This window comes from Hemicordylus capensis, chromosome 4 (assembly GCF_027244095.1).
Source record: "Hemicordylus capensis ecotype Gifberg chromosome 4, rHemCap1.1.pri, whole genome shotgun sequence".
Classification (NCBI taxonomy): Eukaryota; Metazoa; Chordata; class Lepidosauria; order Squamata; family Cordylidae; genus Hemicordylus; species Hemicordylus capensis.
In genome coordinates, this window is record NC_069660.1 from 161959090 (window position 1) to 161986906 (window position 27817).

A 27817-nucleotide genomic window follows, 5' to 3' on the forward strand; every position below is an offset into this window, starting at 1 on the left:
GTGTTACATTTTTTGGTGATTCCTCCTGTGTATTTCACAACTCATCAAGCCTTGTATTAGGCATTACGCAAGAGATCATGTCATAGGAAACTTGGCAGCAGCCCTGGGTGCAGCTCCTGTCTGGACCCTAGTGACTCAGACCAAGGCAGAACTAAGATGCAGAGCCTTCATGAGTTTTCTCCACTTCTGAACCCAGGAAAGTATCAAATGCAACTTGCAATGTGCTGAAAGAGGCTCCTGTTTTGAACAAAAACTCCAACTGTATGCACACAAACCTTGTGCACACCTGAAAGCACTTTGTGAGTGATAATGCTTATCTATATAAGAAAAAACCTTGGATATTAAATGTTTAGAGACATAATGAATATAGGCTTTTATACTGCATGACCAGATACAAAATAGAGGAAACCATTTATTTTAACACACACACACACACACACACACACACACACACACACACACACACACACACACACACTTTTCCTAGAGCTGATGTGAGTTTCTTAATCTTCCACTGAGTACAGAGAATGGAGGGGAGACTCTGCATCTTTACTGCTGTTTCCAGGAAAACCCAGAACTAAGGGGTGCTCCTAAGAAGAGTTTCATGGCATGCTTTACTGGTAGTCACCACTCAGAGTCCCAGTCCTCTAGAGCAAAGTTTCCTGTGCAACTTTCAAGGACAGTCTAGGTATTTCTTATCCTTCCAGCCTCTTGATTAGAAAGCATAATCATTCCACAGCACAAGAGCTGTAAACTGAACTACAGTCAACTGCTTTTTCTCTTCACAAGGCCAGATGCTGTATAGAGTGGAGAACTCTTTCCTCATACCAATCTCACTGCTTCTAGCATATCTGCCAAGACATAAGTGCTGTCCCATGTTTGACCAGGTTGCCTCAGTGCCTTCTCCAGAATCTGAGCTGTCTCACGGAGGTCCACAGGAGATAGTTTGTGCTTGGTTTGTGGTTGGCAGAAGAGGATCTCATTCACTTCCCCTTCAATCCTTCGGGCATAGAGCACAGGAAAAGCTTCTTTAAGGGTGGCCAATACATCATCTCGGAGCAGGGAGTTCCGGCATACCAAATTGAGGATAAAGGTGCCTGCAGACATGGAAGATAAGCAGCTTTAGTTTTAAAAAAAGTCATTGGGATGATTAACAACTAATCCCCTTCCCCTGATTACTGGAAGCTTTCTGAAGACCTGCAGTCTTAATAATATTTTACAAAAATGTTCTTATCTATGCTTGTTTCTTCAACCAAAAGTGCTAAGGTGGGGGAAAAGGCTACTTTGCAGTACCAGGAATACTTACATATCTGAAGCCACTATGGAGAGGAGAGCTGGTCTTGTGGTAGCAAGCATGACTTGTCCCCACAGCTAAGCAGGGTCTGCCCTGGTTGCATATGAATGGGAGACTAGAAATGTGAGCACTGCAAGATATCCCCCTCAGGGGATGAAGCCGCTCTGGGAAGAGCAAAAGGTTTCAAGTTCCCTCCCTGGCTTCTCCAAGATAGGGCTGAGAGAGATTCCTGCCTGCAACCTTGGAGAAGCCGCTGCCAGTCTGTGAAGACAATACTGAGCTAGATAGACCAATGGTCTGACTCAGTATATTGCAGTTTCCTATGTTCCTATGTTCCACTCAAATCAAACAGACCAATATAAAAATAGAAAGCATACAAGTGAATCCCCTGTTAAGGCAGCTCTTTGTCCTAGAGTGCCAGCATGACAAATGTTTGTCAGATGTTTCCTCACCTTCTGTTTTCAGAAGGACCCTCACTTTCTGAAGGAAGGACTTCTCCACAAAGGCTGAGGGAGGGCAGCTCATTCCCAAGGAAGGGTCTTTGCTGTCCACATCAAACATGACAACATCATATGAGGCTGGAGCTGGGGAAGAAAGAAAAAACAGCAATATATTCCTACAAGATCAACAGAAAGGAGTGTGGCTGTACAAATGTTAGGATATCCAAATGTCCTGATGTCAACTCAAAATTGGATGTTTTGTCCCCAGTGTAGGCTCTCTTCCAACACAGAAGAGATGTTCAATTTGTGTGATGATTCATCATCATCATCATCATCATCTCTTATTTTATACACAGAAGGCAAAACACCAAAAATATACTTTGGAAAGAACTGTCAACCCTATGTCACCAAGTAAAACATTTTATTATAATGCACCTCTTGCCCAAGACACTGGCATCCAGAGGAACTCATCCACCTAAGCAGTGATATCTTCCTCTAGTATTTCCCTCGGATTCCTTAAGCCAGGTGACCACTGACTGCTCCAGACACTGCTAGACCAATCTAGGAAGATGGAGTCAGAGGCAGCGAGATAACACACCTTACAGAAGCTTAGCTATTCTATTCCTTCTTATCTCTAAATTGGCAACATTATCAGGCAAGGACTAAAGCATGGCACTTTGTGGCAGTGCTAACTGAGAAAAGAGGCGCTTTTCAAAGTTGTGGTTCTCTTATATTTAGCAGGGGGAGAGCAACGTTTCCTACCCAACCCCAACTCAACATCCCTGCTATGGTTGTTGCTGGGTTTTACCTTGTCTCTTTAAACTGCGAGCCTTTTTGGGACACAGAACCATCTTACTGTTTTTCTTTGTAAACCTTACTGTTTTTCTTTGTAAAAAAGCATTTTGTTGAAAAGCAATCTTCTATATATTTAATTCACTTAGGCGTACCCGTCGCTAATCCCATGCACCATGTGAGAGCTGCCAATTAGCGACGGGGGACTGTGTGGGGGGGAGAAGCAGAAGCCCGGAGAATGGCCGTCCGCCAGGGGAGGCGGGAAGAAGACGGGTTGCTGGTGGACAGGCGAGCAGCCCTGGCAGGTAGCTGGAGCAGCTGCAACTGGCAAGCGGGCCCAGCAGACAGACAGCTGCGAATGGCGGGTGTGAAAAGCAGGCGGGTGGCCGCAACAGGTGGCCGGAGCAGCTGCCACTAGGCGGAGTGGCAAATGGCGGCCAGTTGAAGCAGCTGCAGATGACAGGTGGGCCCAGCAGGCGGCCGGCCACAGCAGCTGCAACCGGCGGCCACAGCAGCTGTGACCAGCAAGGAAGAAGGCAGCGGCTGAGGGCAGGGGAGAGAAGAGGGGTGGCAAGCAAAAGTGGCGGCGGGGGGGGGAGACGACAAGGGGCACAGATGCTCTGCGCTGTATCAGCTAGTATATAAATATTCACAGTAATAACAGGTAGGACAGATCTGCATCTAAGTAGACAATCAGCAACAAGTGTTAGCATATTATACTGCTCAATAGTATTTCCGTAAAGCAAAGTTTGTCCTATCAAATTGAGCACAAGCACTGAACAGAGTATGACTAATTTTCGTAGAAAGAAAGGGATATGTTCAATGAGAAAGCAAGATGGTATTTCCAATTCATGGTTCACTGAAAGTAGAGATCTTCTGACCCAACACACCCTACAGTAACAGGCTGTTAAGCAGTGAACTAAATGGGAAGGTAAACCAAGTGCTGAACTATAGATGTGACTGAAGCAGTCACATATGCTGTTTAGATGTCTGCCCCAATTAACATATAAAGGGGTAGGGGTGTGTTTGTGTGCGTGTGCATGGGTGTAAGGCGAAGCTCTTCCCACAGCTCTCCACAGTCCATCATCCAAACTCTACCCTCCAACCAAACCCAGATACCAAAAGTATGCCAAGCTGGCAGAAAAGCATCTGGCATGATAAACTATGGGTAAGTAAATCTCCTTTCACCCCTACACAATGTTTAAAGATTAAATTAGCTCTCTTCCCCCACTTCATATTTATTTATTTAACATACCGCCCATAACGCAAGTCTCTTATATGAACAGGCAAAGACATGAACCAACATGGCTGCCACCATCATGTCTAGTTTGGCCTTAAAAATCTAACTAGACAGGCCTTACATATATCCTGTGTGTTAGAAAACGAGTTGTGCTGAACACTTAAGAAGCACAAGGATTTATTACAAGTAGCTTAACCCACGCAGATCATCTGCCCCCACTGCGATTTACCCACTATAGCGGAGAGTGGTTTTGCACCTCAGCAACGGCTATTGGAGGGCTTATCTCCCAGGTGTGGGTCCCAATTTAACCCGCTGACCCCGGGGAGGAAGGTGCTGATATCTTTGCTGCTGCCGCGAGGCCAAGCCAACATCTGCCTTCCTTACACCTACTCAGCCTCCTTTCCAACTGTCCAATTTTGGAGCCAGTTGGTCACGACAGGCAGCAGCAACAGGCCCAGTAAGGAGACATCCCTCGCGCCCCATGGGCCTCTTGGATGAAATGCAGCTAACAGAGGGCTCTTGCAAATGGCGGTGGAGAGAGGTTTGTGAGGTGCACCATTCACCTTTGCACCCGGGCCAGCCCTCAACAATCCCAAAATGCCCTTGTGGGGGCTTGCCGTGCTGTGGGTCTTGGCACTGGGCTGGCTGGGTGCTGCCGCCTCCAGCCCCTTGGAGCGTCACCACCATAGCCGCTCCAACATTGCAGCTGCCGGGAGTGAATTTTCCTGAGAGCATGCGTGTGAACAAGAGAGAGTGTGTGCACTCCCACAGTGCTGTGATTGGTTTAGCACTGTAAGGGCGGGCCTTGCCACGTATGCCCTAAGGCTTTTATATAGATAGATAGAAGATAGATGAGGGGAGTTAGTTAAACAATTTCCCTCATGCATTTTTCTTCCAAACATAGCCTCCCCTCCTCCTTTCTAAGCGACAGAAGAGCAAGAGCACAACAGATCCATGTGAGAATCTGGAGGTGTCTGGCCTCCAGAGGAACTACCAGAAGACACAATCTCAGAAGCAGATTTTGCAGCACTCAGAGGAGTGCATCCCTCTGCAGCATTTTTCTATCATATATAACAGTAAAACTTAAAGAAGTTTTGCTATTATAGCAAAATTAGGGAAAAAATACCTGGAAATACCCATCACTCCAAGAAAACTTCTGACTGTATGCACATCAGTAGGCACATATAATTCTAATATAGCTTGTACTCTACTTTGAACTGGGTGTCTTCCATCTGTCCCTACTTCAATACCCAAATAAGTGACCTTTTCCTGACACAGCTGCACCTTGTTCCTATTTTTGCATTTTTCTCTTTTTCTCAATTGTTCTTACCTATGGGCTTTAAGCTCTGGCTAGGGTTCTTTTGGTCTTTATTTTGTTTTTATCGGGTTCTATCCTGTGTGTGGCTGAAACTGAACTGTAGACTGAAACAACAGGACTGGTGAGATACCTTATTTATGTTTAAGGGATTTTAATCTTTTCATATTATTATGTTTAGAGCTTTGATATTTATTTTATTCACTTCTGCTAAAATGTGCTCTGCTAATTTGTTATTAATATGATTCAAAATAGAAGGGTTATCCTAAGTCCTGGACTAAGTGTTTCCTTTTGGACAGTGGGCAAGCAACTAGGTCACAATCCAACAACCCATAGTCAAATCTTAGCTAATGGGGGGAGGGAACAAACAAACTCTTACACCTGCAAGTGGCTTCAGCACAGATAGGCCTCTGAGAATTGTTACCTTCTGCTGCTAGGCTGGAGATGTATACTAAGCCATCTGCAATGTAAACTTTAAGCCTGTCTCCTGGAGAGAAGCCAAACCAGCTTGTAGCCATCTCCAGCATGGCCGGGTCAATCTCCACCACGTCGATGCAGCACTGCAAGAAGTAGTCATGGATGAAGAGGGGCAGGCTGCCGCCACCCAGGCCAATCACCAGCACACGGATCAGGGCCTCTGCAATCAACACACAGAGCAGTCATGAATCGGTTATCTCAGCTGGCAGGATGTACCTGCCTACGGAGCTGTGTTTGCACAAGGCTACCATATCATCCTTCAAAACCCCACTACACAACTTGGACTTCCTATAGTTGTTTATTACAACTACCAACTCTGTGGCAATTGCATCCACATGCTGAGGGGTAGGGCATGTTAGTTTCACCACCTCCCTCTGCCTTCAGTTCGTATGACAACTGAGACAGCCCCCCGACCTTCTTTTAATCAGCTTCCCTTCTTGAGCTTGGTAAGCAGTTATTTAAACTGCCCACTGCTCTATAACCTGGTATTCTAAGTTTTTGCCCAAGGGTCAGGAAGTGCTAGATGCAGCCAGCTGGTGCTGCCCATGAGCTCAGAAAAGGGACTGGACTCCTGGCAGACACACCCCAGTATTAAAGCCTTTAGAAAACAGAGCACACCCTACACAGTGCAACTGAGTCATGGGCATGGAAGTCATGCTGGCACCTAACTTGGTAGCTCATTCTGGATACATACACAGCACCATGACATGGAGACAAGTGTCACTCCACAAATCTGAGCTCATGTCTGACTTCAGCAAATGTTGGTGAGCATGCCTTGGATTTTGACAATGTGGCCTTGAGGGTGCCTTCAACATTAACAATGACTCCTGGAAAATGCAAGTATAGACTCTGTGTCTACAGGCACCAGCTACAAAATCCAGACAGACCCCCAAACAGTGAGCAGCTTTCAAAAAGGGGGTGCGATCTACACCAAACAAGGCCACGTATGGGATTGCACAGATATGTGACACCTACTACCCCTTGCATTTCATGGCCTTTTGGAACTGCTTTAATTCCCACTGCCCCTTAACCTATGTACACATGCCAATAGCATACCACTTCACCAGACTGACAAGTGGGCTTTTGTGAGTGAGAGTGTATGCCACAATTTTCTAGCCCTTAAGGTGCTACAGTACTCTTGTTTTAGTACCCACAATGACACTGAGGCTGGAAAACAGAAGTTACTAGAGTTACATGAGCCCCTGGTGGCGCAGTGGTAAAACTGCCGCCCTGTAACCAGAAGGTTACAAGTTCAATCCTGACCAGGGGCTCAAGGTTGACTCAGCCTTCCATCCTTCTGAGGTCGGTAAAATGAGTACCCAGAATGTTGGGGGCAATATGCTAAATCATTGTAAACCGCTTAGAGAGCTTCGGCTATAGAGCGGTATATAAATGTAAGTGCTATTGCTATTGCTATTACTAGCTATCTGCCAATGCCTGGCAGTGGAGCAGAACCATGATTCTTAGGTTCATGATCATACTGCAGTTGTGGAAAAGGATAGTGCTGCATGTCCTCACACAAATACCACCTATCAGGCACCTGAACAGAATGGAAATGAAATCTCGTTCTCTACCTGGGAGGCATTCTGGATTTTTCAGCAAGCACAGTCCTGCTACCATGGCTCTGTGATGAGCACAGCACAGGTAGCTCTTGTCGATAGACTGACTGGCTGGTGCAGCAGTTAGCTCCGCAGGAACACTGGAAGCCGCTCTTTTCTTTTTTCTGTGCTTCTTATTCCCTGAACAATGGCAAGTTAAAAAATACCACTGAGATGGGCAAACACCATCTTATCGAAAAGTGGGAGGAGGAGTCTGGCCACTGAAACACACTGGGGAATGAGACAATGCTCTAAAAGCATGCTTTCCTGACTGGGAAAACTTGGACCCAGAGAAGCATCGATGTCCTGCTGGCCCAAAACTCTCTCCATAGCATTACTTCCCTTCCTCCCAAATAGTCAGTTCTGATTGCTTTGGTTACTATAACCCTCCTCTCCTCTTCACCTTCAAACCTGGGGAAGACATATCTGTTCATTGTAGCAGCAAATGAAAACAAGCAGAAACTGTTTAGCCTAAGCATATAGGTTTTCTTAGGTTTGCAAAGGAAGTGACAACAAAAATCCATGTAGCAGAAAAGACAGAATAGAACTCATGGCACCTCACTATATGATAGTGCTGGATAGGAGGAGCGGGGATTCAAGAGGAAGCAATATGCATGCACACACAGTTTTCCAAGCTCTCTCAATGAACAGTATCTATCTATATATTTCTCCTGGGTGTGCCAGGGAAAATGCGTCCCAGCAGCCCAGCTGATTGGCTGGGTTGCGGAGATGCTTGATTGGCTGGCACACCCAGGAGGAGGAGAATTGGCCGGCTGCGAGCCAGGGCCGCTAGTGGGCCAGGCCTGGCGATGGGTGGTGGCCGCGGGCCCGGCCCAGCCGCGGCGAAGTGGTGGCGGGCCCAGCCGAGGCAGTGAGGCGGCCGGTGGGCCCTGATACCGGGGCAGAAGGTGGGGGTGGGGGGAGAGGTGGATGGCCTGTGGCCAGCCACAAACACTGGCAAGCGGCGGCAGTGGGCACAGCATGCCGCAGAGGCGGCACTTGGCATGGCGGGCCCGCTGGCAGGACAGGCCGCGGAGGCAGCTCTCGGCCAGGCAGCGCCGGGACCGGCTGCTGAGGCCAGGAGGAGCCCGTGGGAGACTGGGGTGGGAGGGAGCTGGGCGGCGGGACTTTCCTGTTCGCCGCCTGGGAGAAGGAGTGGCGGCGGCCTGGTAAGTAGAACTTTTAAAAATGCAGGGGGGAGGGCAAGAGGGAGTGGGGCAGGGGGGAGGGCAAGCGGGAGTGGGGCAGGGGCAGGAGGGTGAGAGGGAGGTGAGGGCGAGAGAGTGGGGGGGAGGGGGAGGGAGGGCAAGAGAGAGTGGGGTGGGAGGGAGGGGAAGAGAGGCAAGAGTGTGGGGCAGAAGGGAGGGAGGAAGAAGGGAGCAGCCAGCCCCAAAGAGTGCACAGATGCTCTGTGTGGGTTGGCTAGTATATTTTAATTATACCCCCCAAAAAAGTTTTTTAAGAAGTGAGTAGAGTCTTTATAGTCAAAGACAAGATCCTCCAGATTCTGCTAGGATTAGCTGGTTGTGGGGTTGTTGATTTTGGCGCCATAAGCTGTACAGGCTGTACAATCACCCATTCAACCTCACCCCACAGCAGCCTTCTACAGGACAGTAACCTGTAGTGGCTTTGTGAAGCCTTGCTCTCTTCTTGTGAGGTCATCCCATACCAAGCCTCTCATTTCACCTTTGTGGGGTGCCCTGGATGAAAGCCTGGCTTCTGACTGCACCACATTCCTATTGCTGAGGAAGATGAGGCGGCGGAAATAGTGGGCATCATCTCCCTTCACATCTTCAATAACATACTCCCCGCTGAGGGTGCTAGTGTCACGATGCTGGATGGTGCGGATCCCAATGTCTCCACCCACTGACAGAAAGGGAACCTGCAGGCGAAGAGAAGCTGAGATTGCCACCATTCTACAGAGAGAAGCATTAAAAAAGTAACTACACTAGTATTGTCTTCTCAGACTGGCAGCTGATCTCCAGCGTCTTGAGCAGATGTTCTCAGCCCTACTATCTACATTCAAAACACATGCTCTTCTACAAGCAATAAGCCATCCTACAAGCAGGTTTCAAACTGGCATCACCTCTAAGGGTTCCTGATTTACTAGACCTTGTTAAAGCATGTTTAGTACATCTTGCTTGAACAGGCACATACATAGCAAATGTGACCAAACATGGGCTAAAGTTTGGAAACCTTTTGAGAGAAGGCTCACAGTTTATCTTTTGCCTCAAATCAAGGCCAAGAATCTAGGTGTGAAAGCAAAGGCATGCAAGCTACCAGATCCAAATGGGAAAATACCAGAGCAACTCCACTGTTCTCCAGAGTTTAAGTTTTCTGGCAAAGCAATCTGTCTCTGTGACCCGAAAACGTTAATTTTAGACAGCTGGGAAATGCTGTGATCATACCTTGCATTTCTCACTTAGGACCAATACAACTTGTCCTAGGTGAGAAATGTAAGGTATGATGTTAGACCATTATATCACCATATATGCACTTTCACAAAGAGGGTCAAGATATCACCAGCCTTGTGCAAAAATGAACTACCATGTGCAGCAACAGATACTGCACACATTGATTAGTGTTGCTTAAAAACTACTATAAGTGCACAGAAATCAAATATGGCAAGTTGTGAAGCTTTAATAGCTGCAACTCTGACACTGGTGAGAACATTCAGCAAAAGTTTTGCCCAACGCACTAAAGCGCTAAATATTTTCATTCGCAGAAGTCCTTGCTAAATAAAAAAGTAATTCCTTAAATACCTTTGGTCTTTGAAGCAGAATCAGTACTATAGATTTTCAAGGAAAACATTTAGCAAACAGATGCCCTAAGACAATTGGGATCTCATTGACCATGTTTGACTAGTAATTAGTAGATTAGGAAAAGTGTCATTTTAATTTTGCATGCTGTATGAACATTTCAGAATTTTTTCCAGTAGCCCAGAGTATGTGGACTATAGTTTTGATTAGGAAAAATATCAAACAAAACACTTAGTAGTTTAAATTGTATATTAAAATAAGTCTACAGTTTTACAATACAACACAATATAATATCATGCAATTCACTTATGGTTAAAACAAACCAAAAAAATGAAAGCACTAAAAACTTACTAATTTTAGTATAAAGATTTATTATATATGCATGTTATATGCTTCCTAGGGATAGTGACCTCAAAAACGAATTATAACTTAGAACTGCCCAACTTTATTAACTCTTTTAAGTTATTAATTATATGAAATAATACCATTTTTGAAATTGATTTCCCCCCACAGAAAATTGTAAGTGGAAAGTTTCCCACTCCACATCACTAAGCAGAATTATGCAGAACAAGCAAAGATATCCCCTCAGAGTATAGACTCTACATCTGACCCTTTGTCCTGTTTGGAAAATGTAAACAGAAGTTAACAAGCATTTGGGGACTGAAGTTGCTCCAAATATGAAACAGTTGCTGTGTCTTGCTCTGTAGGATAGAATGAAGGCACACTGGAAGAGCAGATTACCTGCTGCTGGGCTGGGAGATCAGGTGGGCTCAGTTCCATCACTTTTTCTGACAGCTCTGCCTGGATGGTACCCATGTCTTCATAGTGCTGATCTCTGTGCAAGGCCACAGTTATTAGGCGCCGGAATCCTGCACTTGCAGCCAACTGCTTTCGTCCCTCCTCTGTCCCAAAAAGCCACTCAGTTTCTCTGCCCTGTGGTACTAAGGAGAGACAAAATGGCAAGTAATACACAATGTTGAAGCTATTGCCCAAAGTTAGCTAAACCCAATCACCCATCTGGACATGTTTGAGCAAGCCAACAGACTGTCATTCCTTTCCCAGCTGCAACCTAGCATGTTAAGACAATGGCCAGTATGAAAGGCTATCCCTTTGGGGTTCGGTATCAACCCAAGTGAATTGACAACAGCAGGTCTAAGACCTTTCCTTTCCACAAAAGGAAGTAATTGGAACCATCACTTCTAAAAGCAAACTGCAATATATAGTACTTTGACAGCTCCTTTCCATCCAGTAATTTCTAATAAGAAAGTAATAAATTTATTGTTGTGACCACAGGTCATAACATAAAAGAACAAATGTAACATACCAAGTTAAAACCAATGCTACAATTCAGAACATATAAATTTCTGAGTTTAAAAGGAAGCATAGCAAAAGTAGTGATTTGACAGCTGACACGTGGAATTGCATCTGAAAGAAGATAAGTCTAACATTCTACATCACCACCATGTTTACCTATTTTCAGTATCTCCCCCCTGATCTCATCAAAAAGAAGGCAATAGAATATGTAGTGGATGATGTCCTCCACTTTACCAGTGCCACAAGGACAAAGGCGCGATTCCACTGGGAGTTTGCAAAATCTCCCTTCAAGACATGCTGAAGGCATAGCGGGGGGGGGGGGGGGGGGGGCGGGGGAGATGTAAAAGCCTTCCTCCGTGGAGCACTGGTAGCATTAACCAGATACTGAGAGAGACTTCTATGCTTCTTATAATGGTGGTACAAGAATGAGAACTTTGATGACTGTACCACAGCAGCATCTCTACTGGTATCCCATTTGATGAGCTGATCTCTATTATTTTCTCTGCTCCAGGAACTAAATTCCCCCACTGGAAGCATGGAGTACATCTGTAGGATATGTGACAAAAGTTTAGTCCTTTGGTTCCAACCCATATAGTGTAAATAACAAGATTTAACTAGGTGGTGTTCTTGGAGACTTTCTAATTTCTGAAAGTACCTTAACAGTGCTAGATGGACTCTAATGGAGATTGAGGGTAGCCCTACCTCCATCCTTAAATAAGCAGCAGGGGTGCTCTGGGGAAGGCCCAAAACCTTCCTTAGGAAATTGTTCTGGACTACTTCCAGCTGAGCGATAGTCTCCCCACCCCCAGATCAAAAACCCCAAGATCAAACAACATTTGAGCTATCACCTTGCCCTGAAATATTTTGATTGCAGGGGCTATTAACTGCCCTCCTTTGGAGTAGAAAAACTTCAGAATAGCCCCCACTGTCTGTTGGGCAGGTGCTAAAACAGTGGTTAGGTGTATCTTCCATGCAAGGGACTTATGGAAGGAGATGCCCAGATATTTGAATGAGGAGCACTGCTCTATTTGTTGGGTGTTAATTGACCACCTATGTTTGGTGCTGCTACTAGCAAAGACTACTACTTTTGTTTTGTCATAATTGAACCTCAGTTTTTCCCTTTCACAATAATCAGCCAATCTGGCCAGCATTCTTCTAAGGCCAATCCTGGTGCAAGAAATGAGTTCCATGTCATCACCAGCATACATTAATATTGAGATTTTGCATCCACTGGGTGAAGGGGAGAAAAAACTTGCGACTCCATGGTCAATATGATATCATTAATATAAAAACTGAATAAAAAGGGAGCAAGTAAACAGCCCTGTTTAACACCTCTCTCCAATGAAATAGGATCTGATAGACTATGGCCCACTCTCACCCTAGCCTTGATATCAGAGTGTAATTCAATTATTAGCTGAAGAAGATGCCGATCAATGTCCGTTCTCTCAAGTTTATCCCATAACTGGGACCTGTCAATCAAATCAAAGGCAGAGATAAGATCAACAAACATGACAAAGTTGTTTTTTTATGGCCATTGGCGTATTTTTGGATTAGAGTCTTCAAGGTGACACAGTGATCGATTGTACTGTGTCCTTTACGAAATCCTGCCTGAACTGGATGGAAAAGTTGTATTGATTCCTCCCAATCCTTCAACATATTGAAAAGATGGCAGGCATAAACCTTGGAGATGTCTAAAAGAATAATTGGGTAGTAGCTGGAAGGTTCCTGCCTATTGCCCTTTTTGAAATTTGGGTATATAATACTTTGTTTCCAGTTGTAGGGTAATAATACATGTATTGTCAATTTCTGAGAAAAGTCTAGCTAGAATAGGGCCCACCAATCATTCAGCTTATATACCTCAGGTGGTACCATATCTTCTCCAGGAGCTTTTCCAAGGGCCAAGGCAGAAATCAGCTGCTTACATTCTGATTCCAAGACATGTGGCCACTATGTGCCATTAGCCACCAATTCCTTGCATTTCCTCTCATTTTTTTTGGATTGTACTGAGGCCAGGCTCTCTCCATTGCTCAGTATAGTAAAAAAGCTTCTTAGATTTTAACAATTGCTTATATTGGGAGTGAAATTGGATCAGTAACCGAAACAAGGAATCAGACCTATCTTCCCTAACTCTTATCTGAAGCTTTCTCAGAGCTTATAGTAGAGCAAGCAGGGGAACTGAAAATTAGAAGCAAAGTTAGAGTCCAGTTTTTAAAATATGTTCAATCTGTTAAGAGCACCTACTTAGGGCCTGCTTTGTTTTGTACAAAAGAAAGTAAATGCTCATTATGAGAAGAAAAACCAATTTGCTACCTAGTATTTCCAAATTAACTAAACCTCTTAAGCAGAAAAAATGGTCTCAATCCTGCTATCACCACCCTACAAGACCATGCTTTTCAATATTTTTGACAACACTGCAGCAAACTTTTGTCAAAGGAGAAATCTCCATCTCCAATATGTTATTGATTCTGTGTATGTGAAGTATACGAGTAAAGGCTGCGTGTGCCCATGAGAAAAAGATTCAGATTTTGGGGTTGTTTAGATTTACCTTGAGTTCTCTTACCTAAGCCAGTTATGCAGTCAACAAAAAAATAAACTCACTGATAAAGATGGCAAATCGATTGTCACGAGACACTTTCACAGCCAAGTTGTGCACCACATGCAAAGTGTAGCGGGCTTGCCCAGTATCCTTACTGCAGAGATCCAAGGAAATGGACCCTGCACTTGAGTTTTTATTGAGCTGGTTGCGCAGGAGAGCGTACTGTTGTCTCTCTTTCACCGCCTCAATAAGATGGTCAGTGCTCTCGAACCGGACAGGCTTGTCCTGCTTTTCAGTACACATCTCCAAGATGCATAAAGCTGAGCCTGGTGTGTGCCTGATTTTTGTCAGAACGTAGACAAAGATAGGCAGGGCAAATTGTCCCTCTGAAGTGCTTCCTTCATTGCCAGAGACTTGATGTATTCGAACCATCCAGCCTTCCCGGGAGAAATATTCCATGGACGCCTTCAATACATGTGCTTGGGCCAAGGAGACACACAAATAACGGCCCCCAAACTGCAGGACACGGCCAATTTCGGCAAACATTTTTTGTACCCTGTCCAAAGTAGCTTCTTCCTCATCAGTCAGGAGGGCATCAAGAGTGCCTTTGTCTAGCACCACCTGGAAACGTTCATCAGGGAACTCCATTTGCAGCACATCCATGACCAGGTAACTCATCTTGGGCCTCAGACAAGCACTGCGTTCCTGCATCTGTTTGACGACCACCTCACTAATGTCCACGTTGACAATATCTTGGTACCCCTCATCATAGAGCTGCTCACTCAGTTCTGAATTGCCACACCCAACAACAAGGATCTAGTGGGAAAGCACAGAATAGTTTCACATACGTTGTGGACAAGCCAGGAAGCAGTTAGTTCCAGAAGACTTACACATAGTATTCTAGCTTCTGGTCAGGGACCCCAGAGACTGCAGTGAGGAAAGGGCTATTGGACAGAACTAGTATGCAAACAGAACTTGCTACATACCTCACCCCCTCACAAAACACATTTTGCTGTTAGCTGTATCTTTAAAAGGCTTGCAGACAAGAAAAGGAAATTTTCTGCACTGAAATTAACCAAGAGAATAGTGGTTCATTTCAGCAAGGCTTGTATGGAAGGACTTCATGGAGAATGATAGAAGTAGAGAAAAGCCTCTGGGTTTTCTACCTCAAGCATCAAAATGTCAAGTCAGTTCTTCACCTGGCCAGTGTTACAGTCATACAATCAGCTTCTTTGGGGTAACTAAACTAATCATTTTCTAAGAGTGCTAAATGTGGGGAGAGGAGAGGTCTTGCATTTCTCTCAAGTCTGGTCTATATAAGCAGCACAAAGAAGTGAGAATGAGGTGGTACAATCAACTGCACCACTTCAGGCAGCAGGCAAGGATTCACATTTCCAAATGCTTCCATATACAAAAAGGCTCCCTGCAACCAGAAAATCTGCACAGAACCCAGAGGGCTGAACTTGAACCCATCTTCCTGATGTGCTAGGAGGGAGTTTCTTTCTCTCTCTCTCTCTCTCTCTCTCACACACACACACACACACCTCTATTAAAAACTGTGATTATCCACTTAAAGCATGACATTTATTTTAGGATTTTAGCACCTCAATCTGCCACGTGTGTAGTGCACTGACTGGTGTTGTGCATTGTTGCATAGCACTGTGCATAGCCAGTGTGGTGCATTGGTTAGTGTTTAACTAGAACAGGGGAAACCAGAGTTAAATTTCAAACCATAAGTGGCCTAGTCACACATACTCTCAATCTAACCTATCTCACGGGGGCGGGGGGAGAACAGAAGTTCTTCAACATGGCACCTAAAGCTTCATCTACAAACATCATTTGTTGTATTATATTACAACTAGCCGACCCTGCACAGAGCATCTGTGCAGCGCTTTGGGGCCGGCTGTTTCCCCTTCCCTCTTCCTCCTGCCCCGGTCTCTCTACTCTTCCCCTTCCCTCCAGCCCCGTGCTCTCTAGCCCTCATCCCCTCTCATTCCTCCCCACATAGAGCCTCATAGGGCAGCGGGAAGCCAAGAAGGGCCCCGCCGCTGCTGTTTTTTTCTCCCGCCCACCACTTTTCTCCCCCCCCGCTGCCTTTCTCTCCTCCCACTCCACCTGCCTGCCGCTGCTTTTCTCTTGCTTGCCTGCTGCCGCTGCCTTTCTCTCCCTGCCACCCACTTGCCACCACCAGCACCACTTTTCTCGCCCACCCCGCCGGCCGCTGCTGCTTTTCTCTCCTCCGCCTTGCCTGCCGCCGGCACTTTCTTTCCCCTCTTCTCCTCACTCCGCCAGCCTCTCACCGGAACTCTCGCAGCGTGTCACAAGAGTTCCGCTGCCAAATCCTGGACACGCATGCTGGCTAAGAGAATTAATTATATAGATAATAGCCCCAAGAGCTGTGCACACAAGTTTAACTCCATGCAATGCTTACTTGGTTGCAGGAGTGCACGGGCGTAGGTTCCATTGGACAAGAGGGGACAATTGCCCCCAGGCCCAGAGGGTCAAGGGCCCCCACAAGGCTCTACAGATCCATGACCAGGATGTGACATTGCCCCCAAATGTCCCCCCCCCACACCACCTGCGTGACCCCCAATCCTGGCCAGTGAGATGTTTCTCTTTTTTTTTAGGCAGGAGGCTGATGACAACTAATGAGAAAGGAAAGGGTTAAACCTGGCTGTTCAATGCAGAGTTAGTGAGGGAGCAGGAAGGAAGCATGATGGCAACAAGGAGGGCTGGAAAAGAAAGTCAAACAAACAACCCTTATTTGTTTTTTTCTGTGAATGTGATTTCTTCCCTCAGAAACCAGTGGTTTTTTTTCTCCTTCCCACATTCATGAACTGTGTGTGCGCACGTGAGTGTGCGAGAAAGATCCCATCCCCAACTGAAAGCCTCCCTTGGTGTGTCTCTTCCCTATCCCTAAGCCCTTGTTTGTGCTTGTGTGCAAGATTTTTAACTTTTTAAAATGATTTAAAATGATTGAGTTTTCCCAATAAGTCCTGGCCCATGTGATCTTCCTCTCGGAGCTTTCCTCTCCATGGAGAGGAAAGCAGAAAGTAAGAGAGCAAATGGGGTGGAGTTTATTGGCTGGTATGTGGTGGTGGTGATTACATATGTATTCAACTGTTTTTCAACCAAACAAATTCTCAGAATGGTATACATAGCAGGTGAGGGTGGGGGGAGAGGAAGAATCGACTATGGCCGATTTTGTTGTCCTTTTTGAACATATTTTGCCAGCCCTCAAAAGTTAAAGTCTTTTCTTACATCTCCTCATACTGTATCCAGAGTCCTTGGAGTAGCTTTGAGTGAGTGTGGGCGTGTGTGTGTGAGAGAGAGCAAGCGAGCGTGCGCACACACAAACAGTCAAATGGGGATAGGAACATTACTAGGGTTGTACGTATGCATATATCAGGTCACAGCAGTAGGCATATTTGTTAAAAATGTTTCTGAGCTAAAGAAATATGCGTGAATGTGCGCGCGCGTGCTTACAGTTTTTCTGCAAAAAATATATGGGGGAGTGGGGAAACAAAGAAAACGGGGAGCAAGGGGGCCATCTTCATTTTTTGTCCCCAGGCCCACTCCTTGCTGCACCACTGGCAGAGCGCCACTGACCTTAGTAAGATTTGCTTCCCAATAAACACTGCATAACTAGCGGGCTGTTAAACGTTCCCCTAAAAAGACAAGACATTTCAACACTCCCCCATTTCTCCCACCTTTGCCATACTCTGTACCATTTTCACCAACACCCCTCAGTTCCCTCCTTTCTCCCAACTTTGCAGCTGTCTTCTCCGGCCCGTCACGTCTTACCGAGTCCCGCGGACGCAGATATCGTTCCAGGGGTGTGCGGAGTTTTTGCCACTCGCCATACCACTCAAAAGCACGCTCGCCCCGCTCGCGGAAGAAGCGCTCCCAGTAAGCGGCCGAGGCGAAGTCGCGCGTGTGTCTCGGCAACAGCTTCAAGTCCTCCATTCCTGCGGTGCCCACGAGGACCGGAAGCCGATTCTCGGAAGGGGAAAATATACAGGAAGTGCCTTATTCCTCCCGCCTTCTTTGCTAGCTTCGAAGCACATTGGCTACTTTAGCCTCCCGCTTTTGCCTCTCATGTTCTAGGTTGCGGCCGTAAGGGGTGTGGCTCCGCCGGTGTCACTGTCAGCCGCGTCCTGGAGCTGCTCGTTCATTGGGCGGCGAAGGAGGTGCGAGTCGGCGGCTTTGGGTCACGGAGGCGACCCCGGGCTGAGCGACTGGATCAGAAGCTACGCTGGCTCAGCAATGGCGACGATACCGGCGGCTGGGAGAAGTGTGGTTTTCGTCACCGGCAATGCGAAGAAGCTGGAGGAGGTGGGGAGGGGTGAGGCTGGCGGCCCCTGCCTGCCTGCTTGTCTTCGGTGGAGGCGGGGCGGGGGTCCGCAGTCGTCCTTCGGGTCTGAAGTAAACAGGAGGTTACTGAGGCACTGTTCTTAATTGCTGTATCCTTATTACTCCTGGTTATGAGCTTGGTGGTCTTATGCCACGTTATGCCAAAGTAGTCACCCGCAACTGGGCCACACGTTGGCAAAAAATAAAAATTAAAAAAAGGGATAACATTACCCCCCCCCCAAAGGTGCATAAACTTGCATGTGTTTTAAGTATATTAACATAGTCCCTGGACAACAAGTCCTGCCTGCCCAGCCATCCCTCCTCATACACTCTGTCTCTGACCCAAAAGGCAGTGCCCCGATTTTCTTCTTCCTCCCCCCCGCCCCCGCCCCCGCCCCCGCGCCCATTACCTTCAAAGTGGAGACAGGAATGCACAGTCAGCAAAGGAAGTTCAAGTGGGGCAGGCAGAAACAATGAAAAGGCTTGATGATGGAGTTGCAGAGATTGGAACTAGGACCGAACGTTCCACGGTAGTTAACACGAGTTGGTGCTTCCCCGGTCTGGATCTCTGAGAGCAGATCATTAATTTTAAACTCTTTAATTAGTTTCCTCCTGTTTTTAAGTTTGTTGTAGTATTAAATTTATATAGGTGCTATGTGTATACTGTCTAGAGATACACATATCAGGCAGTATATAAATAAGATAAATAAATAAATGCGGAAAGGTAGGACTCAACCAGTCTCTGACCTGAAGACCTCCTCCAAGGATTTTCAGGCAGCACTAATGGGCAAGCAAGGCAGGCAGAAGTGTTGGCTTGGGGTGAGGCACCTGAAATAGGGGGACCCAGCGGCATGTGCATCCTGCACTCCACTTTTAATCCAGCTTTGCAGCTGCCTGATCTCAGACAAATCCTGGACAGCCTTTCAAAATAGAGGACTATATGGGATAGAAGGGGACACCTGGCCACCCTACCCACAGACCAGGTGGGGCTTCCTACTATGTACTCAGGTTATTGCCCAGACATGCAAAACACACCACTTGCCCCTCTAAAATCCAGTTTCAGTTTATCAGTTTGGAAAAGGTAGTGGAAGTTGGACCAGAACTAAAAGTTGCAGTCTTACCCAGAGTTTGGCAGGCCTGATGGTGATGTCTCCCTTTTCCTTTTGGAGAAGATGTGGCCAGGTGAATCTTGTGTCTGCTCTGCTTGGTGATTGAGCCTGGACTCTTGATGGCCTTTCTCTTCTTCTTGCAGGTGATTCAGATCCTAGGTGACTCCTTTCCATACAGATTGGTTGCAAAGAAAATAGACTGTGAGTCCCTATCTCCATACTTCATTTTGAGCTAGCTGGCTGGCTGCTGCTCTTCCATGCTAATCTTAGCCTTTCATTTTGCAGTGCCTGAGTACCAAGGGGAACCTGATGACATTTCTATCCAGAAGTGCCAGGAAGCTGCTAAGCAGGTCCATTTTTGTGTTTTTTGAAAGCTCCTTAGGCAACATTAGAGAACCTAATGCCTAGAATAAATAAACAGATCATGAAACATGTCTTGCTTTTATGCTGCTACTCGTTAACACCTTTTTAGGGCTGTTTTCACACACTATGCAGAGGCAGACCTGGGTTTGCTACACCCTGTACATTCAACAGAGAGTTACCAGCAGCTGTGCCCCTCTGAAGAGTGTGTCTGTATGATATAAGTATTTGCCACATTTGTACTCTGTATTTGTAGGTGTGCAGTTAAAAGGGCACAAACACTTTACCCTATCCCCAGCTACAGTATAACTAAACCTAAGTATGTGTAACTGAAATGAATGCATGTTCTTCCTTTATTTACCCCTGCCTCCTCTGTTGTCTTCCCTGTGTCAAATTTCAGATTGTACAATCCTTGGTGCAGGGATCTATCCCCTTGTACTTGAAACGTTTTGAAATGTTACAGGTTTCCAAGTATGTCCTCACACTCCCACGGCTATCCCCATTGAGAATCATGGGAGTAGCACCAGGAGTACACCCAGAAGTAGCGAGGTCACCTGTCACTTAGAGAGGTGGCTCTCTGTGCAATATGTGAACCAGTGTTTATGCTAATGACATCACAGTATCTTATGGCAATGATTTTTCCAAATTAATATTTGATTGAGTTTTTAAAATAGCTTCACAGTACTTTCTGTAATTGGTTTCTACCTTTCTCTCATAATCCTTAACATTGTGTTTTGTCTCTTCCCTTTTTAAGGCTGCAGCATACATCCTGATCACAAACTGTATGCACACATTCATACATGCAAAAATGATTTTGACTGAATGTGTCTGTGTATTTCTTCCACATGAACCAAGAAGCCTCATTCTGCCACACTCTCCAAGCTATTCACACACAACAATTTCAGTGGCCATGTGCCAGGGTTAATGCAGAGTTTTGCATCTGAAATTTTCCTCTGTCTCACAATGCTGTAGGTGAGACAGTCTAGGCTTCAGTCTAGGCTTATTTTATCTGCAACATTTGTAGTGCAGCCTTCCTCCAGGGTGGTATTCATAGGGATATTGCGTTTAATCCCACTTTGCTGCTATACAGATTCCTAAGTGTGCCTTTTGCAATAAACTTTCATCACAGAGAGTAAGTTGGGGCGAGAAGGCAATTGTCAAAAATCCTAATATTCTTGGATGCAAAGTCTTGGTACTTCATCTAGGGAAATGTGAATCTAGAATTATGTAGTTGTCTTTAGTAGACATTCATCTTGGTATACTCCTCTAATTCTCTTCTGCTTAACAGGTCCAGGGACCTGTAATAGTAGAAGATACCTGCTTGTGTTTCAAGGCCCTTGGAGGACTCCCAGGGCCCTATATGTAAGTAGGAGTCAAGCCAATGCTTGGATTTCTGGGCAGAGGGGACGGGGGGAAAGAAGTTTCCCTCCCCATACCTTTTGTGACTGCTCCCTTAGTTGCTGCTTTTAGAAGGCTAGGGGTACATAATTGGGGAGGAGTTGGGTGGGACTTAAGGATTTAATTAAAGGTCTCCTATCTGTAGACAAACATAAACCAAACAGATTCCCACCATACTATACAAAAGCTACTTAATAAATAATATATAACCAGCAGTGTTCCCTCTAATTTTTTTCATCTCTGTGCGAAATGAGTTTTGTTCTGGGCGGCAGTATCAAGGCAGTGTGTGCACATCTCCATTCAGAATGGGGTCTTCCTGATTCAACCTGAGTGGGATCTAAAATTAACTGAGTGGACATCCAAAAACTTGTGAGCGTGCGCACGCCTTAGAGGGAACAGTGATAACCAGCACTAATAATGTGAAAGAACAGTATGAATTGTGGTAATAAAGAACATTATTTATATCTGTCTTTTTGTTTCAGAAAATGGTTTCTTGAGAAGTTAAAACCAGAAGGTAACCCAGGCTTTAGTTTTATAAGCTACTTATTTCCATGATCTGGCTTTCTTCCTCCTGGCTAGGGGTGTGCACGGACCGGTTCGTGGGTGAACCAGGCCGCTGCAGGTGGTTCAAGCAGTTCATTTGCGAACTGCTCTGAACTGGTTCGTCGGTTTGACCAGCCCAGCTAGTTGGTCTGATGAACCAGTTATAGTAGGGGTGTGCATGGACTGTGTGCGGCGGTTTGGTCAAAATTTAGACCGAACCTCCACATGCGGTCCATGCACACCCCTACTCCTGGCCTCCTCTTCTGTTTATGAAGTGTCCAGTGATGTTCTTCTTGTTCTAGCAAGCAAGTTCAGCTTCCTTAGCAGTTTTGGCCCAGCCACCCATCCCATCCCTGGCCATCTACTCACTCTACACAGATACTTTTTTCCAGCTCCAAGTTGTGGTGTGTTTTTTCTCCCTTCTATAGATTATATTACCAACTTTCCTGCCCCTGCCCAACATCTGTCAATATGTACTTATTCTGCCTGATTAGCTACTGCCTGGGCTCTTTCTCTTTCCCACTATTTTTGCTTTGAATGTTGCTTTTTAGTAAAATGCTGAAAAGGCTTGTGGCTGTTTTAGGTGTGTCTCTGTTTCAGTGCTAAGATATTAGCTGGCAGAATATGTCTTAATCCTGATCTAGCTATTCTGCTCAAACCATACATTGTGTTAAGACTATGTCAATCAAAAACAATTTCTCTGCCTTAAAAAATTGTGCTTGCTGGAATGGATGCAGAATTGACTAAATCTCAAGGAGTACTATGTCCTGCAGTAGCAGGAAAGTGCAGGATTCCCACAGAAAAGATCATCATAATGATTTGTTTTTGTCTGATTCATGTGAGACAGGCTCAGATCCTAAATTTTGTGTGTTTCCCTCTTCTGGGTTTCTGTACCTCTTGTTGGTTTTTCTTTCCCCCAGAAGAAATCTGACATCCCTTTTCTTATGACTTAGGTTTGTACAAACTGTTAGCAGGATTTGAAGACAAGTCTGCTTACGCTCTTTGCACCTTTGCCTTCAGCACTGGAAACCCAGAGGACCCAGTGAAGCTATTCAAAGGCCAAACTCATGTGGGTATCAAAGGTTTTGATATATTGAATTGGTCGGGGCAGGCTCATATTCTGGACAAATCAGAAAAAAATAAGTTCCTGCTAAAGCAAAATAAATCTCAATATCTCATGAACATTTGGAAAGAATTGGGCTTGCTCATTGAGAAAGGTGAGCAAACCTCTGGGTGGTTTTGCTGGCTCTTAAAAGGCAAGTCAGTCATTTGGAGCACAAATTATAAGTGAATCCTGGGTTCAGTATTTTACTAATATTTTTGACAGCCCACTATTAACTCAAACCCAGCAATTGTTAAATATTGATAATCTCCCAGTATGGTCACCTGTAACATCATTGAAGGTTCAAGAATTAATTTCTTCACTCTGGATTTAAAAGTCTCCCAGAGAAGACATGTTTCCTCCAGAAGTCTATGAAATGAGCCTGGAATGGTGGGCCCCAATTCTGGACAAATTGTCCATGCATATAAACACCAGCATGATCCTGCCAGATTGGCTGATGAGCTTAACTGTCCCAATCCATTAAAAAGGTTGCAAGATTGACTCAAAAAAGTTACACCAATTAATTTACTAGAATTTAGCCTTCAAAATGCATAGTAAATATCATCTTAAAGAATTGGAACAGTGGTAGGAAGGAAATTAATACAGGAAAAACATTCGGGCTTTTGAAAAGGTGAAGCACGATTGATCAGTGCTTCATTCTGTAATGTTTAACCATGAAATATACAGTTGGCTATCACTGAAATTTATATGCTGCCTTATGGATTTGTTAGCTGCATTTGACTTGGTAGACAGGCAGTATTATGGGCTAAAATGGCAACTTATAATATGGACAGGAGATTGCTGGTGCTGGTATAAAATATTACGTTTTAACAACACTGGGTGAAACAGGCCAATTGGAGCACTTTTGAAAAAGCTTAAAGTAAATAGAGGGGTTAAACAGGGTTGCACATTGGCCTCCATTTCTTTTCAATTTGTATATTAGCTGTTTCAATCATCTATAGAGGAACATAAGAATAGCCCTGCCGGATCAGACCCAAAGCCTATCAAGTCCAGCATCCAGTTTCATACAGTGGCCTACCAGATGCCTCTGGGAAGCCCACAGGCAAGAGCTGAGAGTATGCTGTCTCTCCAACTGCTACTCCCCTGCAACTGTATTTAGAGGCATCTTGCCTCTGAAGCTGCAGGTGGCCTATAGCCCTCAGACTATTAGCCATTGATAGACCTGTTTTCCGTGAATTTATCTAAATCCCTCTTAAGTACTTCGGAATACTGTGTACAGTTCTGGTCACCATACCTCAAAAAGGATATTATAGAACTGGGAAAAGTGCAGAAGAGGGCAACCAAGATGATCAGGGCCTAGAGCACCTTCCTTTTGAGGCTAGGTTACAACACCTGGGGCTATTTAGTTTAGAAAAAAAGATGACTGAGGGGCGACATGATAGAGGTCTATAAAATTATGCATGGTGTGGAGAGAGTGACCTTTTTCCTCCTCTCACATAACACTAGAACCAGGGGCCATCCCATGAAACTGATTGCCAAGAAATTTAGGACTGACAAAAGGAAGTACTTTTTCACACAACACATAATTAATCTATGGAATTCTCTGCCAGAAGATGTGGTGACACAGCCAGCACCCTGTATGGCTTTAAGAAGAGGTTAAATTCATGGAGGACATCGACGGTTACTAGTCTATAGGCCACCTCCAGCCTCAGAAGCAAAATGCCTCTAAATTCCAGTTGCAGGGGAGCAACAGCAGGAGAGAGCACATGCTCTTATGTTCTTCTAAATGAGGCCACACCATAGATTTGTATATGGGAATTATAATATTAGCAGTTTTGAGGGATGGATGGTATCAGTCCTTCTGTATGCAGATGACATAGTTCTTTTTTCACTCATTCAGAGAATGCTAATTAAATTTAGTGAATATTGCCAATCTGAGAAACTAAGGCAACTTCCTATGTTCCTGAAATGGTCATTTTTGGCAAAAGACCTAAATAAAACATAAATGGTGTTGATGGCCACAAGATAGAACAATTCCACTCTAAGTATCTGGGTGTACACTTTGAGCAACTCACCTGCAATAGCCACAGATCAGCTATTAAGCTCTCTGTTACCCAAATATTACATGGAATACTCAATTTTTTCTATAACAATAGTGAACTTATGGAGTCAGCCCTTAAAATGTATGTAGAGAAAGTTGTGACTCAGTTGATATGGTGAACAGGTAGTAATAAAGATCTCAAGGAATGATTGAAGGAGCTGGGTATGTTAGAGAAGACTTAAATGAGGATAGCCATCATATCTAGTTTTGCTCTTAGTCACTTTGCTACAGTAGCTCTGTGACATGCTGTTTTCCTCTTCAATCTGTGCAAGCCGTTGGGGGGGCGGGGGAGAGTGTAGAGTTCAGCACAGTTGTTCGATGACCAGAGTTCTCTCTAATTGGTTTTCATCTGTGTGTGGAATGAGTTTTGTTCTGGGCGGCAATAAAAAGGCAGTGTGTACACACATGTATTCAGAGAGGGACCTTCCTGATTCAACCTGAGCGGGACCTAAAGTTAACTGAGTGGACATCAAAAACCATGTGAGCACATGCACAAGCCTTAGAGGGAACACTTTTGACAACCCCAGTCACGCTTTTCTCTGCCTTTGTGTTGAGTTGGGAATGAAAAAAGCAGCTGCATCTTTTGGAGTGGTTAAAATGATGATGGAAAAACTAGGAAGCATAGAGCAAAGGGGAGAGTTATTGAGGGTGGTACAACTAGAGCCTTGTCCTAAGAATTCTGTGCACCCAAGGTTGCTAGCATTGTACAGCAGATACTAGGGCTGCAGTCCTAAGCAAACGTGTTTGGAAATCTTTCTTACTGAAATAAATTGCATCTGTATCACATTTACTGAGTAAACATAGTTGTGATTTCCCACCCATATTTTGGGCAAGTTTTGTGCCTCTCATATTTGTGGCTGCTAAGCCTGGCAGTAGTTTGTCCTCTGGAGTAATCTAGTCCTATTTATGGTAATTTGCATTTCTCCTTGTGGTATGCATTACTTCTCATTCTGGGGTGCTTTCGTTCCATGCCTCACTTGCTGGAATAATTTGAAGCTACCTCTCTGCTGGTGTCTTACTGTTCTTTGTGTGTCTGCTTGAGACATATACTACTTTGGTGTGGGTTATACAAAGTAGATCCTGTCCTGAGATAAGAATTTGATTGCTTGAATTTCTGGTCTCTTCCAAACTTCTGTCTGAGAGCCTGACTACATTTTAATGTGATGAATATAAGCCAGGTGCTGACTGAGAATCCAGAAACTCCTCTAGAAACTAGGGATGTGCACGAACCTGTTCAGAGGCCCTTTTATGGCTGGTTTCGATGGTGGGTGGGTGTGCCTGCCTTTAAGGGCGGGGGAGGATGCACTCCCCCCCCCCCACCGCCTTGTTTTCCCTACTGGTGTTTGGTTTCCTAAAATTCTGTCAGGGCAGCAGCATACCTCTCTGCCGCCCCATTTCCCCCTTTAGTAACTGGACGTGCCAGTGTGCGCAAACACGACATGCATGCACCAGGTGCATTGAGTACTTCCAGTTAAGGGGGTGACAAGGCAGCAGGGAGGTATGCTGCTGCCCCAATGGACTTTTAGGAGACTGAGTGCAAGCGGGGGAAACACGGCGGGAGGGGTGTGTGTGCGCATCCTCCCCCGCCCTTAAAATTATCCCCCTCCCTCACCATCGAACCAGCCCCTGCCAGTTCCGTGCACATCCCTACTAGAAACAGGCAGCAAAGCTGGAGGGAATCCTAGGGAAACACCTAGGGTAGCAGGAGCCACCATCTGCCTTTTTCATTTTATTTAACTCACTTTCTCTTGGGGTTAGGAGGGGTGGACCAAGGGCAATTTGCCACTAAATGGAAAAAGAAGATAACCAAAGATAAAATTGTGTGGATGCTGATTCCCTGTGTGTTTGCCTTTACAATTCCAGCTTTGTCTACCTGTCTCTGGAGCAGCAGCAGAATTCTCAGTAGTCAGAGCCTGGTTTGCATGCTGTTGTTAGTAATGTGATGAATGTAATGTAGCCAGGCTTTGAATATGGGTCCAATGCTTAAAAACAACACCACATTCTTTTCTTACATATCAACTTGCAGGGACACATAGTTGATCCAAGGGGGCCTAGAGACTTTGGATGGGATCCATGCTTCCAACCAGAAGGTTATGATCGGACGTGAGTGACTCCTTGCCTTTCTGTCATTTTAAATATCCACAATTGCTTTTTTGGGATACCCAGGCCAGTTTTGATACTGCAGCACCAAATAAGTTTGCTGAAGATTGCTGTTCTGCTCCTAATGTTTGTGGTATGTTTATACCAAATACAAAGTTTCTCAATTTCAGTGCTTTGATGGTGTGGGGAGAACCAGTAGCAGTTACAGTACTTTGGTAACAGAAAAGTTGTAGTGTGTACACTTCCTCATGTCCTATTCCTCCTAAGGGAAGCACAGAGTGCATAGTAGAAGTTCTCCTATCTCAGGAGCCTATGTTTAGGCCAAAAGGTGGGATGCAGATTTCATTAGTAATGATATAAAAACTATTACAGAGTAAGTAGGCTGTGGGTAAAAAATCCTGACATCTTCCTGTTCTTCCTAGGTATGCTGAATTACGCAAATCTGAGAAGAATTCAATCTCTCATCGTTACAAAGCCCTGAAAGAGCTGTCTACCTACTTTATTCAACAGAACAACTTGTCAGAAGCCACATCTGGACCCAGTTAGCCTGGGTCTGTGGGATGCTGTGGGTTTTGTACAGAAAATTGTAAGTGAAAAAATGAGATCAACACTTGCCTGTCTGCACAGATCATGTCCAATAAAACTACGTTTTTTAGATGTATATGTTTAGCCTTGCTGTTATTGTAAGGGATAACATGTCCAATATGTGTTGGAGAAGGATGGAGACTGACTCTAGCAGTCACCAGAGTACACTGAGAGGATGCAGAAATGGACATCCCTCTATTCTTGTACTGGGAAAAACCACTGGATTGATGGATGCACTGCTCCATGGGATGCTTTCCTTAAAATAGCTATTCTGAAGCCCTCCCACTTTGTAAAAATAAAGTTAAGTAAGTAGCCTGGAAGCCTTTTCAGATATTTAGTGTGTTTTAATCTTTATATCTTAAAACAGTTATGCCCCCACCTTTCCACATATTCAATGTGGCTTATAACAAAACTTAAGCATAATAAAAACATACCAAAGC

At 45.0% G+C, this 27817-nt stretch overlaps 2 protein-coding genes across 7 annotated transcripts; one reads left to right on the forward strand and one right to left on the reverse strand.

Moving 5' to 3' along the window:
- Nucleotides 1-348: 348 nt before the first annotated feature.
- On the reverse strand, nt 349-17871 carry METTL13 (methyltransferase 13, eEF1A lysine and N-terminal methyltransferase). Of its 4 annotated transcripts, none has more exons than XM_053244642.1 (8): nt 17570-17871; nt 13828-14581; nt 10657-10856; nt 8843-9038; nt 7133-7297; nt 5461-5718; nt 1747-1878; nt 349-1097 (listed from the first exon to the last, which is right to left on the reverse strand). In XM_053244642.1, the coding sequence occupies exons 1-8, from the start codon at nt 17729-17731 to the stop codon at nt 823-825; spliced, it is 2142 nt and encodes a 713-aa protein (XP_053100617.1). In that variant the 5' UTR covers nt 17732-17871; the 3' UTR covers nt 349-822. The 4 variants fall into 4 exon arrangements, with proteins under 4 accessions (XP_053100617.1, XP_053100618.1, XP_053100619.1 ...); XM_053244643.1 differs by having other exon boundaries at nt 5506-5718; nt 17570-17747; XM_053244644.1 differs by lacking the exon at nt 17570-17871 and adding an exon at nt 17494-17557.
- Nucleotides 17872-17969: 98 nt separating this feature from the next.
- Nucleotides 17970-27453, forward strand: ITPA (inosine triphosphatase). Of its 3 annotated transcripts, none has more exons than XM_053244649.1 (8): nt 17970-18100; nt 19371-19428; nt 19513-19577; nt 20876-20949; nt 21468-21499; nt 22482-22597; nt 26719-26795; nt 27215-27453. In XM_053244649.1, exons 1-8 carry the CDS (start codon nt 18032-18034, stop codon nt 27336-27338), a joined length of 615 nt encoding a protein of 204 aa, XP_053100624.1. In that variant the 5' UTR covers nt 17970-18031; the 3' UTR covers nt 27339-27453. The 3 variants fall into 3 exon arrangements, with proteins under 3 accessions (XP_053100624.1, XP_053100626.1, XP_053100625.1); XM_053244651.1 differs by having other exon boundaries at nt 17975-18110; XM_053244650.1 differs by lacking the exon at nt 17970-18100 and adding an exon at nt 18569-18648.
- The last annotated feature ends 364 nt before the right edge of the window (nt 27454-27817 follow it).

Bases quoted from the DNA above. Each gene is read 5' to 3' on its own strand.
- METTL13 (XM_053244642.1), bottom strand. From the start codon at position 17,731: ATGGAGGACTTGAAGCTGTTGCCGAGACACACGCGCGACTTCGCCTCG. The intron at 14,582-17,569 runs GTAAGACGTGAC...CTTTCCCACTAG, and splicing joins ATCTGCGTCCGCGGGACTCG to ATCCTTGTTGTTGGGTGTGG. The intron at 9,039-10,656 runs GTAATCTGCTCT...CTTCGCCTGCAG, and splicing joins ATCTCCCAGCCCAGCAGCAG to GTTCCCTTTCTGTCAGTGGG.
- ITPA (XM_053244649.1), top strand. From the start codon at position 18,032: ATGGCGACGATACCGGCGGCTGGGAGAAGTGTGGTTTTCGTCACCGGC. The intron at 22,598-26,718 runs GTGGGTATCAAA...ATCAACTTGCAG, and splicing joins TATTCAAAGGCCAAACTCAT to GGACACATAGTTGATCCAAG. The intron at 26,796-27,214 runs GTGAGTGACTCC...TGTTCTTCCTAG, and splicing joins CCAGAAGGTTATGATCGGAC to GTATGCTGAATTACGCAAAT.